This window comes from Labrus mixtus, chromosome 6, assembly GCF_963584025.1.
Source record: "Labrus mixtus chromosome 6, fLabMix1.1, whole genome shotgun sequence".
In the NCBI taxonomy this organism is placed as follows: Eukaryota; Metazoa; Chordata; class Actinopteri; order Labriformes; family Labridae; genus Labrus; species Labrus mixtus.
This window is the reverse complement of record NC_083617.1, coordinates 8543609-8562001: the sequence shown is the minus strand read 5'-3', so window position 1 is coordinate 8562001 and position 18393 is coordinate 8543609. Positions and strand designations below refer to the sequence as shown.

Sequence of the window (18393 nt, the reverse complement as noted above, 5' to 3'; positions counted from 1 at the left end):
TGTTGTGTTGATTTATAAGGTTATGAAAAGTACTGAGCAGCACCAACATTGTAAAATATGAAAGATATACCTTTCCATCATGTGCAGCACTGCAGTTATTCCCCTTGTCCTTGGCGGTAGCAGTCCTGTTGGACTGAGGAGGCCCAGCAGTGACTCTTAAGATTGTGTCATTGGATTAGCATGTGAGCATCTGCCTTTTTAGCCTCCTCCAGTCGCACACAAACACCTCATCGTCTCATGCGCAGGTGTCTCGACGAAGCCGTCTTCATGGTGCGCTTTCATGACTTCATTCTTTAGGATGAAGAATGTAAAGATTTTACATTTGCTACTGCTGTTTGTGTTTGTCCATGCCGGCTTTGGTAAGTGAAACGTCTGTATTCTCTACTTAGAGTTGATTCTTTGCTGTGATCACTTTGGGAATGCTGCTCAGATGTACCAGACTCTCAGTTGAAGATTGTCTCATTTTGTAATTAAATGCTTTTTTTTTCTAATTAACTGGTGTTCTTGTCATATCTAGTTAGTTGTTTTTGAAGTTCTAATGAGTTTGTGCTCCGTAAGACTTTAATACTAATAGATGTGTCTGGTTTAAACATTTGATTATAATGGTTATGGTGAAATAGTAACAGCTATAAACAGAATCTAGCTCACAGTTATTTTGAAATTAAGAATAGTAGGCTGTTATTTCTACCTGCAGAGATCTGGGGTCTATGAATAGAAAGGTTTTCTTAGGTTGACGTAACTCACTTGTAATCCTAATTAAAGCTGAAGAGAAAGCAGAGGGCGTGTGAGCACTGTATTGTCATCTTGATTCATGTCACTCTGGTATTAAAGCAAGACAGTTTAAGGCTCCCATGGAAGTTAAAAATGTTTAATCTTTAATCACACTTGAGCTCTTTTTTTCATTTATATGCCAATATATTAGCACAAGAGAGTTGTTTTGTAGTTATTGTCGATGCTAATTTAGAGTTAGTCGTTTCCTGGAAAACATCATCCTTCACTTGAGGGCGTACAGTATACTACGTTTTTTGTGCAATTAAACGCTTCCTTTGATTCGCAGGAGCTACGAGCTAGCTAGCAGATAATGGACGTTAGGCCTACTGTGTTTGTGTTTCACATTTAGTATTGCTGGCCAATAAATATTCACAAGTCCCTCACCAGTTTCCTGTTTTTACAGGAAATATGTAAAGATTTAGAATTAAAATATCGCTCTCTTAGCTTTTGATTGGCTGCTTAATGTGACGCTTGATCCAAAGGCAACTGGACTTGGTTGAAGTCTAGTCTGACCTGGATGATTAAGAACCTACACAGACATTGGCTGTTTAAATTGTAATAGTAGTGACCCGTTTTGACACCAGTGACAATAACACATAAGTGTGCCAAAGGAACCAAATCGACTTAGCTTAGCTTATCTAGCATTAGCATACAGCTAGTGCTCGAACCAGATTGAGTAAGACTGTTGCAGAAGTCGACTGATTGAAGCTTTTTTTTCCAACTTCTGAAATTCAACTTTAAGTCTTAAAGTCAACTTTCAAGCATTCAATAACAGTCTGATATCTCTCTCCTCAGCACAAGCAGACTTTGCCCCCTACTTCTACGACAACGGACCTTACAGCCAAAATGGAAACCTGGCTCTGTTCAGCCTCTCGGAGGACACGGCAGTCGGTGAGGTCATCCTCTGACATTTAGTGTGAACAGCTAATAGGCAGCTGTTGCAACTGATCAACAAAATGTCATGTTCCGGTTGCCAGTATCTAAAGGGTTCAGGGTGATGAATAGTCCAAAATGTCATGTTCTGGTTGCCAGTATCTAAAGGGTTCAGGGTGATGAATAGTCTGTGATAGATGAACAGATGTTGTGTGGCATGTACATACGTCTCACTAACATGCTCATCTGCTGGAGCCACCTGTTGAATGTGAAGACGGTTTTCTGGTGAAGCTGGCCTAATACAGATTCAGTCGGTCTGGGAACTTATTATACTGCTACCTAATGTGTTAGCCTTGTTTTTCAACAGAAGCTTTTCCCAAAATAATGGGTTAGATATTCTTCGCTTTTCATTTTTCGAAAGGAATAAAAATCCAAATTTAATGTAAATTTTGTCGTTTTTTTTAAAAGAAGGACCAATCAACAGTTTAGGCAAGTTTGACCCTAATGAAGTCTACTTCTTCAGAGTTAAACTGTGGACAAGAAATATACATATATATTATGTATTTATTATATTTCATTTTCATACTAAATACTTTGCAAGTGTTTAACCTGTACCCTCAGGTGAGATCTCTTGCACGTATTAAATAAAATCAACTTTAAGCATTACTGGGAAATTTCTACAAAGGTCTTTTGGTAAGAACAACTCTGTAGGCATATTCTGAAAACATTTGCATTTAGAACCAGTTTTAATCTTTTTCTTTAAATGTACAATTTGGAATAGGAACATACTATCATTTGTACACATGCTCAAAACACATCTTCCGAAAGTGTTTATTGAAGTCACATCTGCGGCTCAGTGGATTAAATTACAGCATCTGCTTTTAGGCACACAGATCTATTCACTCAACGGCACAGACCCTGAAGGCCAGAAGGTGAGCTACGGCCTTTCCTTTGATCCCGGAGCCAAAGAGTACTTCAGTGTCGACCCAGTGTCAGGAAACATCACATTGGTGGAACAGCTAGACCGAGAGGTAAACCGAACACATCTTAGAAAGATTAGTGTAGAAAATCAAAGACTTTTTAATCATGTACATGTTGATTTGAACTTGTTTTCCATCTTTGCTTAGAAACATGATTCTATTGATGTCCATGTCAGCATCAGCGATGGAAGAAGCCAGGTATCAACTCTCAATGTGTATTTATGACATTTGATGTCATATTTTTAAAGGAACAAAGCTAAAAGCTTATTCATCTCTTTCTTCATTTTCTTCTTTCAGGTTGTGGAAAGAGTCACAATATTTGTAATGGATGCAAATGATGAAAAACCTGAGTTCCAAAACATGCCAGCCATCATTAATGTACTGGAAGTAAGTTATGCGAAAGTAAAAGCTTTATGGAAAAATATGGACACAATATATTTGGTTCAAAGTTTTTTTGAAGCATTTCTGTTGAGACGCCATGTCATGTTTGCTTTCGCACACTTTAGACAACAGAATCTGGCAGCAGTATCTACAGAGTCGAGGCAGTGGACCGAGACACAGGCTCAGGCGGCTCAGTCACCTACTACCTCCAGGTAACATTTCTGCAATGAATCAATACAGTATGCAAACGGTTAAACGCTACTCATTTGAAACACCAGCTTAAACTGTTGGGTGGTTATGTTATTCTGTGTGATTTACATCAATTCATTAATATCAGTTAGTTTTTCTAATGCTCACGTGTGTATTTATGCATGTGCCTGGTTATACTGGTGTAGTTATGAGGATTAAATCACAATTACATTTGTGTCAGGCTACACTGGTGGCTTAGTGGGCTGCTTTGGAAGGGGCTGGCAGGCAATGTTAGTTTGCACTTTGGACTATTAGGACCAGAGAACAGCTGGCATGGAGTGACAGTGACTTGATTTGCGCACATCTGGATGCTGCAGCTTACACCTGCCTGGCCTGACCTTTAGCATAAGGGCTCTTTACATCCAGATGGACAGAGTCAGAGCCATGGTTCAAAATGTGGCCTCATTCAATACTGTATGTTTTTAATGGAGACATGTGAGCTTTTTTCATGATATCTCACGTGATGTTTGTAATTGAGGTTCAGCGACGGAGTCTTTACCCGCGTGTGACCTTTTTATGTGTCTCTTTTTTAAACCCTGATTATGTCTCGCTCTCTGTTGCAGAATCCTCAGTCCATTTTGTTTTCCATGGACAGAAACAGTGGTGTCCTCCGTTTGAAATCAGGGGAAATGTTGGACTTTGAAAAAACAAAGACACACTTTGTTACTGTCATTGCAAAGGTAATGGGTTTATCCAAACTCAGAAACCATTTCTGGTTCTGCAAAAGTGTCAAATCCTCCTCAATTGAAAGTAACCTTTGTCGACCTTTTGGATCATTAGTAGCACCAGCACATATAGCAAACAGGAGCATGGTTTATACATGTGAATATAAGCAATGCATGTTTCAGGAAGACTTTGAATATCTGTTTGGCAAAAATGAGGAGGGAAATATATTTAACATGTTTGGTCCTTCTTCAGGAAAATGAACGTGTGTAACAAACATTGAACATGAACTTGATTAAAACCTTTAAGATGATCAAATCAAAAGAGAGTCTTCCTTTAAACAGTGAGCTCCAGCTTCAAGTGAGACACTGAGAATGTTCTTGTCATGTACGTTAACATTGAAAGTTTACTTGAAATTACACGTATATATGTATTAACAAAGCTTTGTAAATGTTCCACAACATAAACACACCAAATTGAAATACCCCAGTTTGGGTTGTGTACATCAAAACTCTCTTTTACTTTTGTTCCAGGATGGTGGAGGTAACTTTAATGGCAAGGAGCAGTTCATGTCATCTTCTGCTACCCTGACGATCAATGTGATTGACGTTCAGGACACGCCGCCATCTTTTATCGGGACACCGTACTTTGGCTACGTTTATGAAGTCTCTGTTCCAGTGAGTATGGAAAGATTCTGCAGTGACATCCTGCTTTGACTGTGCACTTTATGTGAAACACATGCACGTTTTTTTTCTAACTGTTCATACATTCTCGGTGCCATTAACATGTTGTGACGTTCTTAGAATTATGACAAAGGTTTATTTTGTATCACAATCGAATGACAATGCCATCTGCAATGAGGCCACTCCTTCGGGCAGAGAACTCGAGCTGCACTGTTTTCACACTTTGTCATGCGTCATCATCCACAATCACCTGACAACACATCCTTCCAAATGGCGACCTTTTTTTAAACTGCAAGATTTCCGCTCTCTTCCGCTCCATCACCGCCAGCTCTGACTTGCATCAGTATTGTGCTCTTGCTTTCATCCCAACCCCCCCAGCATCCACCTATAGGCTCCGTTTAGGGGGTTTAAGTATATATCCGTTCAAATTTGTAATCTGCGAGGAGTGATGATGGCGGAGCCTATAGATGCTAAACACAAACTACGTTCTGCTGCTTCAGTTTACATTTGGAAGAGTCGTTGGACTGAAAGGAACATCTGTCACGTTATCACACCATTTATCAAAGCACAGTCACTATTTGTGAAATCAGTTCATTTTTCTAACCTTTTTTAATAAGAACAAACAAATGAGCTCGAAATCCAAAGCAGCTTCATCTCATATCACTCCGCTTTAATTGCTGACATTTAACAGTAATGCTGACTTTATCATTGCGTCTCAAACAGCACATGAAAGTCACGTTATCTCTTCAGTCACATGAAATGTCACGACTGTAGCAGGTCATTGAAGAAGGAAGACTTTGAAGACCTTTATCTTGAAATACTAATGAAAAAAATGACATTTAATGTTTCCATTTGAAGACTTTAATTCGATGGTTTGACGAGCTGTTCCCTAGCTGCAATGGCTACATTGAAATTGAGTTGTGTTTTTGATATGTTTATTTTTTGTTTTAAGGTTTTTTTTTAAAGTCTTTCTTTATGCCTGCATAAAATAACTTTTTATTGTTAGAAAAAAGACCTTCAGTAATTTGAGAACTATAAATACTCACACTACCACTCAAAGGTTTGGACACATGATTGAAATGCACCTTATTATCTGAAATACATTTTGATCTAAAGGCTTATGCTTAAATGTTTGACATAAGTTTCTTATATAAATATAATTAGTGAAGTTGATGCCTACATATGTATACATTTCAAGTGAAATGAAATGTTTTATTTTGTATGTTTTTATATCAACTCTTATTACTCTAAAATGTTGAAAATAGTCAAAATAAAGAAAAGCCCTTCTATTAGTAGGTGAGCCCTAGATACAGCTTACAGTAGCTATGTTATAATAATAGAGTATACTGTTTTATTGATAATACTGTTACTGTTGTGTGTTCAAACATTTGACTGGTAGTGCATACAGAATAATAATTCACTCCATAGCCAGCTGTTTAGCAGAAAAACAAAAAAACTACACTAAAAAAATGTAAAATGTATTTTTTTTCTTTTATAATCTTTTACCCAGGGGTCTGTGATATTCATCGTAGAAGCAAAAGATGGAGATGTTGGAAACCCAAACCCAATCAGATATTCCTTTGACGAGGGTAAGCAGTTGAGTTCAGTCAAAGACATAAAATGATTGTGACAGAAAGCAGAAGTAGGTTCCTCTGGATCATTGGTGCCTAGATGTCCACTCTCCCCGTTTGTCCCTATCCTTCTTCATGCATCTTATCCCATCTCCCTCTATCCAAATTTTCAAGCCTGGTGCAGTTTTGGCAGTTGGCTGTTCATTATGAGTCTGGTTTTGCCAGAAGATTTCTGCCTCTTAAAGGACGTTTCTCCTTGCCACTGTAACTTTTGCTAAATGTTGCTGAGTGCTATACTCATGATGGATTCACGTTGGGTCTTTGTATTATAGCAACGAGTAAGGTCTTTTACCTGCTCTTTTTGTAAAGTGTCTCGAGATAACAGTTGTTATGAATTGGCGCTGTACTAATAAAGTTCTATGGATTGATTAAAGGGCTCACAGGTCTCTCTTTGGGTTTCTTGTCCCACCAGGTGACGACGGTGTTTTTGGCATCAATAAAACGAGCGGTTTAATCACCCTGCTGTCTCACCCCATAAATCTGAAGAGAGAAATCTTCAACATTAAAGTCAAGGTGAGTTCAATCAATGAAAACAAAACACTTGTTTTCTTTTTGCCTAGATTTGTATATTTAACAGGGACATGTGCAATGATACATTGCTTCATATTTAAATCATAAAGTAGATGCCATGCATACAGGTTTCTGTATCAAAACCTTGCCTCAATCAGCCAGGGCCAAATTAAACAAGTAAATTATTATGAATCTATAGGCAGACACGCACTGCAAAAACTCAAATCTTAACAAACGTATTTGTTTACTTCCTGGTCAAAAAAATATCTCATTACAATCTCATTCAATATAAGTCTCATCAACCTGAAAGGTCGAGATACAACTTTTACTCCAAGATATCACATGCAGAAAATAAGACATGAATTCCTTGTAACAAGTAAAACTGTCTGCTTGAAAAGAGAGGAAATGTCTTCAATAAGATTTAATGTCTTATTTCATGAAACTTAACAAGTGAATTTGGCTTGCCATGATTTTACAGACATATGTACCCATTTCAAGCAGTTGAGGCCTTGTTTTCTGTCTTCAATATTTTGAAGAAGGATGATTATCTGGCGTTGTCTTATCTTATCTTACAAGTAGAAGTACAACCAGCTCTGGTTCGACTGGTAGATAAAACGTCCTTTATGCACACCTACTGACTATATAAGTAATAAATTCATAAACTGGGAGTTTTACATTCATAACTTTTCCCTCACTGTGTGCAGGCATCAGAGGTGAGTCCTGAAGGTAGACTCATGGACTATGAGTTGACCACGTTGGTGATCCGTGTGGTGGACCTGAACAATAACCCGCCCACTTTCTACGGGGAAAAGGGCCCAAAGAATATTTTTGAGCTGACCATGTATGAACATCCTCCAGAGGGAGAGATCCTGCGCGGGCTAAGAATCACCGTCAACGACTCCGATCAGGTGGGGACAAAGTTACCGTCTTTCATTTTTACTATTACAGAAAAAAAAAAAAGTTAATATTTTTCAGTAATGTTTCAAATTATTTCCCAGCATATAAACACTTTATTTGCTTTCAAAGTTAAGGGCTGTGACCCAGAAGAGAGAGACCGTGATTGTTTTTATGGACTAACACTCATAATCTGCCCAAATTACATTCTAACAGAAAAAATGATTCAGTCAACATTCATGTTGAGGCTGTCTGCCTTCCTGTCTCTGAAATGACTTTAAGCCGGCCATTATTACAGACAATCCTTTTCAAATTGCAAAAGCCAACACAAATTAAAAGGCTCTCCATAACTATGCCATTTGTCAGCTTATGCAAGTCTCTCTGTGTGTGTGTGTCTGCAGCTTCTTGTTTCCGCCTCGTCCAAATGGCTGCTGTTCACCAAATGTGTTCTCTCGTAATACTGTTACAACATCAGAGCATGCTCTTTTAGACCAGTGGCATTATGCGTTACTTAGAATATCACTGCAGCCACTGATATCCTATCGATATATCTCGTACATTAATGTAACAATGAACAGATACAGACCTTTTACATTGATTGAATGGACTGTACTTTACATGGATTATTCTTTACAGCTGTTTGAAAATATCTTTATGACAAATGCAGATGACTATAAATAGGTTCCTGCAATGTTTATCATAACTACATGGCATTTTCACTAATGAGAATACTGAATAATTTAGTGATGTATGTTTTGCTCTTTCAGGGTGCTAATGCGAAATTCAATCTGAGACTTATCGGTCCAGGAAGGATGCTGCGAGTCGTGCCTCAGACGGTACTCAATGAGGCCCAAGTCACGATCTTAGTTGAAGATTCTGCTGCCATGGACTACGAGAAACACCATTTTCTCACATATAAGGTTAACTCAGTACACTAAGTGTGCTTTAAAGTAGATGAAAGTGGGATTACATTTCACTGAAGAACTGTTCATATATGTTCAGCATTTTATTTAAAGATAAAATGTCTTTCAATCATTCTCCTCCTCAGCTACTTGCAGTGGAGATCGATACTCCTGAGAGATTCAGCGCCACAGCTGACATTGTGATTCATCTGCTGGACACCAACGACAACGCTCCCAAATTCTCTTCAGATTACTACATCGCCAGAATTCCAGAAAACTCACCCGGCGGCTCCAATGTGGTATCAGTCACGGTGAGCGAGCCCTCATCCCGTCTAAAAATACATGCCATCACCGACGTACGTCACTCCTCTGAGTTTAACAAAATGTCCAAAAGGACCATTAATTCCCGAAATGTAGTCTTTTTAGGCAGTGGGGGTTGGGATAATATGGTTAAAGATGTAGATAAAAGCTAGGCGAGGTAAGCTGCCAGATGGCTATCACTTTCATTTTGTTGTGTAACACAAAATTCCCAGATTTTTTTTTTTCTCCTAATGCTTGGTAGCACATGCAGCTGCAGCACAGAAATATGTGCAGATATCAGATCAACACAGATGGATGGATGGATGGATGGATGCATAGATGTAGATGAAACGATAGATGGATCATCTGTTGTCATGGTTTGTGCTTGTCAGCCCTGCAGGGGCTCAAAGCAACAGGGAGGCTCGCTAATAAGTCCTGCACTTGCGTGAGCGCCACAGAGGCTCATTTCCTTGATCCTAGGCAATTTCAATCAGATAAAAGAACAGCCTACAAGTGACCTTGGACACATGGAAACATCAAACAGGCATCCCAGCAGCGATAGACAGACAGATTAGCCGATGCCTGTGATGATGTTGCGATGACATCAAAAATCAGTCTTTTTATAGCTGACCTCGACAACATCATGTTCCAACACGGCACAGATTGAGACGGTTTACTTCAGGGGCCATGCACGCACAGACTTCTCTTTTCTGTGTTTTCTGAATAGTAAAAAAACAAAACACAAATTTACCTTCAATATTTTGAAGGAGAGGGAGTAAAAAAGAAGGCACACCAAATTGAAATATTGGTAACTGGCCAGTAAATTGTAAGCACCACACTACACCTACACTACTTTTGTGGCTTTAACCTGATATATGAAAGTGTTAACTTAACCTGTAACATATTTATTTTGGTTCATTTTGTCTTCTTCGCTTTATTTACAGGCAACAGACCCAGACTCAGGACCCTGGGGTGACGTGCAGTACTCAATATACGGATCAGGGGCCGACTTGTGAGTATAAGAATTAAACTTAATGGACTCTCTGCACCTTTTTTTTCTTAAAGTTGTATTATATATTTAGAAATCAGCATAAATCATTTGAACCAAAATACACCTCCACTCATTTAATTACAGACAAAACCTCATTCATGTCTAAACGGTATTATCTTAATTTTTAGAATAAATCATCCTCACAATCTTCCTGTGATTATTTTTGTTTAATTCTGCACAAGATAAAGAATTCCATAAAAGATTGCAGCTAAATACTATTGTGAAAAGTTGCTCCCTTGTGTCTATTCTTTGGTTTTCTTTGTGTAGTGAACATGGCAGTGTGAAGTTGTATTTGTGGAGATGATGAGGCAGACATTCCATCAGAGGAGAATGAAAACATTTTGACTATCACAAATGCAAATCATATCTTTAAAGAAGTAGATTAATGTTAGGAGAAGAAGAAAAAAACATCAAGAGAGCGCTGATAGCATAGCGGTTATGTTGTGCGCCCCATGTACAACGACTGTAATCCTTGTCAAAGCAGCTGTGGGTTTGAATCCAACCTCAGCCCTTTGCTGCAAGTCGTCCCCCTCTATCTCCTCCCAACATTTCTTGCCCCCCTTCAGCTATCCTAGCCAATAAAAGCAAAAATCCCCTCCCAAAAAAAATAAAAAAATACATTAAAAAGTCAACCCATACTAATAACTGGAAACGGTTTCTTGACAGAAATTATACTGAAGCCTGCGTTTGACATTTTAATTGCACTCCTGTGTATTAAAACCAGATGAGCACATCTGCCTGAAAGCTGCAGAGGAACATGACAGCAGACTTGTTTTTCATATTTGAACTCTGTGCTGTTTATTGCACCTAAGCCCTGTAGTCCCTCGGAGGATTTGCTGGTATTTTCTCTCAGCTCCATTTTTTTATTACATTTTCAGCAGAAGTCTAACCTCTGAGAAAAAGGCTCAGTCGTCCGTGCTCTCTCTAAGCAGTGAAAACACACAGCTCACCTTTCTTTCAATCAGTGCATATAGAGTCCTAAAGATTCAGAGTTAGTGCCTAAGACGTGTCAAAACGAGGATACTCAATGCTATGAATGGAATATGTTTTCAATCACATTTCTATCTGCATGCCTCACAGGAGCAAAAACCAGGATTTAGAAACATTTAGAGCAGTCAAGTAAAGTAAACATGACCCCTTTGTGAACACACAGGTAGACGTTAGTACAGTCATTTCATGCCTCTAATCAATAAACGTCTCGCTTTGTGCATTGCTATAATGTTAAAATAATAATATTTTTGGACCTCTTAGTACAGATTTTGAGCTCTGCGGTGATGAATTAGAGGAGATATGAGATGTCACGTGGCGTGCTGGGGAAGGATTTCCAAAATAAGCAGAGGAGGGAGATTTGGAGTGCACACTGGTTAAAACCATTTGGAAACAGTTTCACCACAGATTACTCCAGAAGGCCTCTATGAACCCAAAATGTGTAAATCAATACAACTTCTTGGTTCTGCTTCTGAAAACATTCAGCATTTTATAACTCTGACTCTACTCTCCTTTTAAAACATTCTAATTTATAGAGTTATCCGGAGGGGGAAAACCGCCCTGCTCTTTTCCTGCTCGCCCGCTGTCTTTCCTCTAATCCTCTAATGGGATTGGAGGAGAAAATAGACTGCTCTTTGCTTCTGACTACCTTACACTGTGACAAAGTCAGTGTAGAGTAACAACATATTTCAGCCAGTGGAGTGAAACAAGCTCACTCCTGCTCTGTGTGAATTCAGATGCACATGACGGGGATACTTCTAATAAATAGCTAAACGTTTTGGAAAAAGGAACACATTCGTTCTCTTTTTTAAAGTTAGATGAGAACATCAACCGTCTAATGTTAACCCTTTGGTTATATAAAGGTCTAGACACAGTAGGTGATTAGCCTAGCTTAGCATGAAGAGAGAAAACAGTCTTAAGTACAAAGGCCGGCCTACCAGCTCTTTTAAGCATCAATCTGTATGTTTGTGTATTTTCTGATATTGATCAAAATATAAAAAGGTGTTGTTTCAGGTGTTAGGTTCTGTAACATGAGCCCTTAATGCTACATCTGTGCTGTGTTACAGCTCATGTTGTTTACAGCCTCTCTTTCAAGACCACACCCTGAACCAGTTGCTGTTTGACAACACATAACTCTCTGTGACAGATAGACTTTTCATTCCTGTATATGTCGGTAAAACAGCGTGGTTGTGAGTTTTATCATTGCCTGTAGCTCAATGTTAAGCTTTAAAATGTTTAAAAGTGCATTTTCAGGTTTAAAAAAGTTACTGTGATAAGTTGTGAACCAGGTCTTGAACTTTTAAACCTAAATGAATAATTTGATTTTTTTAACTACTTGGGAAAAAAAACGACTTTTTACACTTTATTGTCACTTTTAAAATTGACCAGTCAGATTTTGGTTAGGGCTGATATGAAATGAAATGATACCATACGATACGACACAACACAAGACAATAGGATACGATGCGATACGACACGATACACTTTGTTGTCCCCTTGTAGAAATTTGTTTTGGACTGTAATGCTGTGCCATTACAGCTTTGAAATAGTTAGAACAAGGTGGTTTAAGCAAAATAATCTCATCCAAAAAAAAGTACAATCTCGGTTAGGCAACTCTAAGAAGAAAATAAAGTTTTTCCACATAATAGTCCTAATAAATCATAGGGGGTTATATTTAAAAACATGCCATTGTATTTAATGGATAAAGTCTATCTCATTTGATTTGTTGAAAATGATCTCACCACAGGTTCCTGATTCAGCCAACAACTGGGATCATCTACACCCAGCCGTGGGCGAGCCTGGACGCAGAGGTGAGGTCCAAGTATAACTTCTATGTGAAGGCGGAGGATGCCGAGGGGAAGTACAGCCTGGCTGAGGTCTTTGTGACTGTGTTGGACCTGAACGACCACCCGCCTTCTTTCAATGACAACTTCCTCGAGACCACCATGGTGATTGGAGCGCCAGTGAAAATAGAGGTATTCATCTTTGGTTCAGAACTTTGTCAAATGAAGTGAGACTCAAGAATAACGTCATGATGATGAACTTTATAACTCGATGCATCCACCTCCCACACAGGCTGTAGACGATGATGCTGAGGTACCCAACAACGTCATCGAGTACGCCATCATGAAAGCGGAGCCAGACAACAACATCTTTGACATTAACGCTGACACGGGGGAGATCATGCTCAAGTCCTACATCAAGTCCATGGCAATCATTCAGAACATCACCAAGCAGAGCGACTGCACCTGGTCTCTGGTGGTCCAGGCCCGGGACCGAGGCCAGCCGTCCTTCAGCACCACCGCCGTCATCAAGATCGACGTCACTGAAGCTGTAAGTTGGAACAAAGACGATGATAAACAAATGCTTAATGAATCCATGTTGGGGTTATACCTATCTAAAATATGAAATGATGAATTCCACAGAATGAATTCTTCAAGTGCGTGAAAAGTAATGTGAGAGTTGCAAACATCAGTTCATCAAAAGTTAATGTGATTTCATATTTTATGCTGCTAGGTAGTCACTAGATGTACCTGTGGGTAATGAGTGTTAATGATCAATAATATTACAGCAAATCTGCTTCATAACCTAACAAAGTCAGGTGTAAAGTGCCCAGGTAAAATCAAGATAAAATGCACACTGATTCAGAGTTGGATGCATTTTTGGTTGAATCAATTATTAATTGAAAATGCTTATTGGTCTTAACGATTCTCTCATCTTGATTTTTATTTTTTTAACGTTTTCTGTTGCAGAAGTCTAGTTTTTTGTGCAGCATACTGTAGGTCGTATCAGTGCTAAGGTATCATTTAAAGCCATGGTCATAGAAATCTGAATCTCACACGAATGCAACTGTCATGTTTTCAGATCAAAACCAGATTTGTCTCGTACTTCTTGGACCTCAGGAGACATCCAAAGTCTGTGTTTGGGATTTGTTTGACTGTTGTCATCTCCGCCGTTTCGCTCACAATCTTCATTTCCACTCTGTTATACTGGTCCTCTGTGAAAAAGTCCCGCATCCATTCTCAGGGCAAGATCAGAAAGATTATTAGGAGGCCGGCGCCATAAGTGGAACTTGCCTTGAGATCATCTAAATTAAACTAAACCAAACACTGTGGTAGGCAAGAATTGGTAGCAATTAATTTTACCCTAGAGTAGTTTGTGGTAGAATAAAGCTGTGTCTGTAAAAGAGTATAGGAGCACGATATAAACATAGTTACCTTGTTTCTTTTTTACCTGAATGTTCTGCATTTAGTTCTCATATTTTGATGCGAGAATTAAAGCAAAAAGAAAACAAACATTTTGTTTTATCTTCACATCAAATAATGTCTTCATTCTCAGAAGCTGGATGATCCCAGCTATGGTCTTACTAACCATCCTCTCTGATCTTGTCTTGACAAATAAAACACAAAAGCACATGCATGAATTCAGTCAAACACTTCATAATCAATCTGTTCAATTTGCGAGACATCCACCAGGACAATGAAATGTCACCAGTGTTTACATTCAAACAGTCTACAGTGGTTAATTTGCAGTGGATTTTACACCATTGTATTTTGCACCACAAGTGATATTTCTAGCCAAAAGATCAAAAACATGCATTTCTACACACACACAGACGATACTTAATTATTCCTCTTTGTGTTAAAGGCTTTGAATTCACACCCATGGATTTATATTCTCCCTGTGCTCTTTTACAGACCCAACTCAGTGGGGGGCCTTTGGGATCATTTTTGATGCAGAGTAGAAACAAGCCCTTGCAAATCGTAGCCTTGCTTGCTGGTGTCATTTGTCTTATGGTCATAGTCACAGTCATCATCTCCACGGCAACATTCATGCGCAACAAAAAGTCGAACCGGATTCTTCCGAACCGCCGCGTGAGGAGGAGGCAGAGGAACCAGCCCATCTGGAACATAGAAAACCCCTTCAAGAAACCAGAAAACCCAGGACAGAAATTCAGAGTAGAGGAGGTGGAGCTGGAGCCGGAGCCGGAGCCGGAGGTCATCGTGGAGAACGTCAACTACAACAACAACGTCGGCAATCTTGTGAGACACTGGTGCCCGCCTCCACCGCCCTGCGCCCCATCCCTGCCCCCTCCTCCACCGCCCTGCTTCCCGGGCGAGAGGCAGTGGGTGGTGCCCACTGTCTCGGCAGCAGTGGCAGCAAAACCGAAAAAAAGGCCTGTGACAACCAGGCGGGACACTGTGAACAATGCGCTGGTTTCAGAGCTCAAGATGAGACTGGAGCAGAAGAGGCTGCTGCAACTTCAGTAACTATCGGCAAAACAAGCTCACCTCAAGGTCCATGTAGGAGCATTTGGTCCTGGAGTTTTCAACTTCTCTATCAGGTCCAGTCTGCTAGCTTTCGTACAAATTTACAATTTAAAGTATGCAATGTGACTTCTCCTATATTTTGCCCTTACAACTTGTATAAACTTTGAAATGGAACTCCAACATCTGCATGATGACGCTCATGTGTTCAAAAGCTCCACAATAGCTGCTAAATAGACCTTGTGGTTGGTTTGTTTTGTCCACTGATTTTTTCCAAAGTTAAGAATCAATGCTTTCTGTGCGTGTCTGAGTGTGTGTGTGTCTGTGTCTGTGTGTCTGAGTGTGTGTCTGTGTGTGTGTCTGAGTGTGTCTGTGTGAGTGTCTGAGTGTGTGTGTGTGTGTGTGTGTGTGTCTGAGTGTGTCTGTGTGTGTGTGTGTGTGTGTGTGTGCAGAAGGACACTGAAACTGCTGTGTGTTAAAAAACAAAGTCAAATGCTCGTCATGTGCATCATTATTCAGATTCTGTTTTGAATTTTCACTCTTTTCCCTTTGTTTCTGAATCATGTCTTTGATTGGTAAATCATTCTGTAACAGGTAGTTCCCACCCTTTGAACTTTTTGTCAACACACTAGTGGCTTAAATTTCCTCACCTCCGCTCACTTGTCATTCAATGTAACACTGCTTTTTTGGGACCCAACCAAGCTCCTTACAAGAGATTTCATGACACTTGAACTGACTAAAGAGATCAGCGCGAGGGAAGGGAACCGAAGTGATCACGTTAGGAAAAACTTTTAATCCTACTGCTGCAGGTGAACAGCACTGTGTAGGTCCCTGACTCTTCATGTGACACCCTACTACGTTTATTTTGTGATTCAAAGGACTGTGATTTAAATTATTGTTTGTTTACAACTGTTTATGTCTTGGTGTCTTTTTTTTGTTTAAGAGAACTGTTGTTGTCAAAAACACCTGTCAGGATTTGACTACCAATAAAATAACTTTATATTGCTTCTACCAATAAAATAACTTTATATTTTATTTAATTTCAAACATTTAAATTAGAACTAGAAGTGCCTTATCATGAAAACACACTATTACAACTAAGAGCCATGCATTTACATTCAGCTTTACACTCAGCTGAAGAATACAGAGTTCAGCATGTAAAGTGAGCCCTGTCAGTGTTATATCATCATGTTATTAATTATATTGTGATGCATTCACATGTATGCCACATTTCAAAGTTGTAGTCGGAGGTAAAGCTGAACCGATGTTATACACTGTAGTGCAATCAGGAGAGACAAGTAAATTATTTCATGAATGAATTAAAGATAATTCTCTATTTTATAGAAATTACATGCATAATATATTTTTTGTTGGAAAGTCTTGGCGTTTAGTTTATTAGTTTAATCAGGGACAGTGTGCACAAAACAACATTAGTCTCAGAAGAGAAGAGATGCTTTGTACCAGATTTAGCTAACTAGTTAATTTCCATCTGCTGTCTGTGAGTTTGAACTCTAAAACGAGACAACAGCCCAATCTATCCCCCCTCCTGTGGAGTCCAAGCACTGATGATGGAGGTGTTGGCCAATGATGTCGCCTAAGGCTGATGAGATGACGAAACTGCAAAGATTGGGCGGTAATGGTGAGGTGTTGGGCGATGATGTCATCTAGGGCTAATGAGACAGTGGAGCTGATGAAACTGCAAAGACTGGGCAGTGATGGAGAGGTGGAGATTTGAATGTAACAATACAGATGAACTGAGGGAAGAGAAAGCCACATTAAAAGGACAGCCACAGTATGATAGGATTAACAATGAGGGAGGGGGGCGGTGCTGTTGGATAAATGTGACCAGCTGAAGAAAACAGCTGATGACTACAGGAAAAGGTGAATGAGCATATGTAGCTTCACAACTATTTCAAGAACCTATAACAACGTTTTGCACAGTTGATCTTGCTCAGTTTATTCTGCAGATATTCTTGATGTAGGACTTGAGCATGATCTCCCCCGTATACAGCCAGCGAGACATTTTGGTTCATCTGGTCATAACCAGCTACAACTGTCCAGGATTAGGTTGTAGCCTTGAAGGCTCCATGAAACTCACAGAGCCACAGCTTTGTTCCCACTAGTTTTACAAACACCTTCTTAATGAGCCTGCAAACAGAACATACTGCCCCCTACTGGCTGCAGAGGAGAAGCTGTTTCACTTCAGCCCTCGAGTGGAAGAGGAAGAGATTTAAGGTCAGTGTTCCCAAATCCTCAAACAAATGATAATAACTCAAACTGAAGCTTTTATGGCCTTAGGGGAGATTTGGTTGAATAATATTGTTTCTAAAGCTTTTGTTTTGTGCATGATGTGTTAAGCTATTGTAAAAAAAAAAAAAATAGAACTTGAACAAAGCAGTCCAAACATGGAAGAGACGTCATGTAGAAAAGCAGGATTCTGCATACAATCAGAGTTTAAACGTTTTAGATGAAGACAGCCTTGCATACAAATACTGCGTTTGCTGTTACTTTTGGTAAAAGCAGATGTTCAGCAAATATATCATCCTGATCCAAGCCCTTTTGCTCTTCTCAGCCCCACTTTCAATGTGAACGCGCCCAATTATGAAGTTACACTGAATCCCTCCCTGGGTATTTGTGTAGACATCACCACTAAACATGCACACGATTCCAAAGTTACATAAAACATGAAATTTGCAGATTACACTCTCTCTAATCCAAGGACCAACTTGTTCATCTTTGTACAATATTGCATCCTTGGCTAAAAACCAAAAGTCCATCTGTCCTGATCTAGTTTGGACTGATAAGATGTGTGTGACTGGCGTCGAACTTTCTGCAGCCTCTGCTGGCACATTTGACAAGGTTATGCTGATGACGCACGGCGGACTATGGGGGGATTATTTTTTTTAATGCATTTGACAAAGTAAAAACGGCCTCCTACACTCAGACAGATTATACATATACATGATGTTTCAGGCCAGCGCAAGTCGCAGAGATTCTTGAGGAACCAAACATGAAATGTAGGTCAAAAATTGTCACACACATTAAAAATAAAAAAAGTTTTCTGTGCTGCAAGCTGTTAATGCTCTGAAATGAAATGAGGGAATATGACGAGAAGCCCAAATGATCATGCATTATGCCATGTAAGAGGCAGCCGGGATTACTGGGCTATTTGATAGAGGATTACAGAGTTAAAAGTTGCAAAGAGCAATGATGCTTTAGAATGAAAGAAAGCTATGCACAAGCTTTTAAA

At 39.4% G+C, this 18393-nt stretch overlaps 1 protein-coding gene across 2 annotated transcripts; it reads left to right on the top strand.

Annotated features, from left to right (window-relative positions):
* Positions 1-214: 214 nt before the first annotated feature.
* Positions 215-15294, top strand: cdhr1a (cadherin-related family member 1a). Of its 2 annotated transcripts, none has more exons than XM_061040973.1 (17): positions 215-359; positions 1567-1662; positions 2530-2675; positions 2772-2822; positions 2922-3011; positions 3131-3217; positions 3818-3934; positions 4451-4594; positions 6111-6189; positions 6644-6744; positions 7446-7649; positions 8403-8555; positions 8684-8848; positions 9782-9849; positions 12623-12851; positions 12952-13209; positions 14574-15294. In XM_061040973.1, the coding sequence occupies exons 1-17, from the start codon at positions 281-283 to the stop codon at positions 15144-15146; spliced, it is 2640 nt and encodes an 879-aa protein (XP_060896956.1). In that variant the 5' UTR covers positions 215-280; the 3' UTR covers positions 15147-15294. The 2 variants fall into 2 exon arrangements, with proteins under 2 accessions (XP_060896956.1, XP_060896958.1); XM_061040975.1 differs by having other exon boundaries at positions 13741-14709.
* The last annotated feature ends 3099 nt before the right edge of the window (positions 15295-18393 follow it).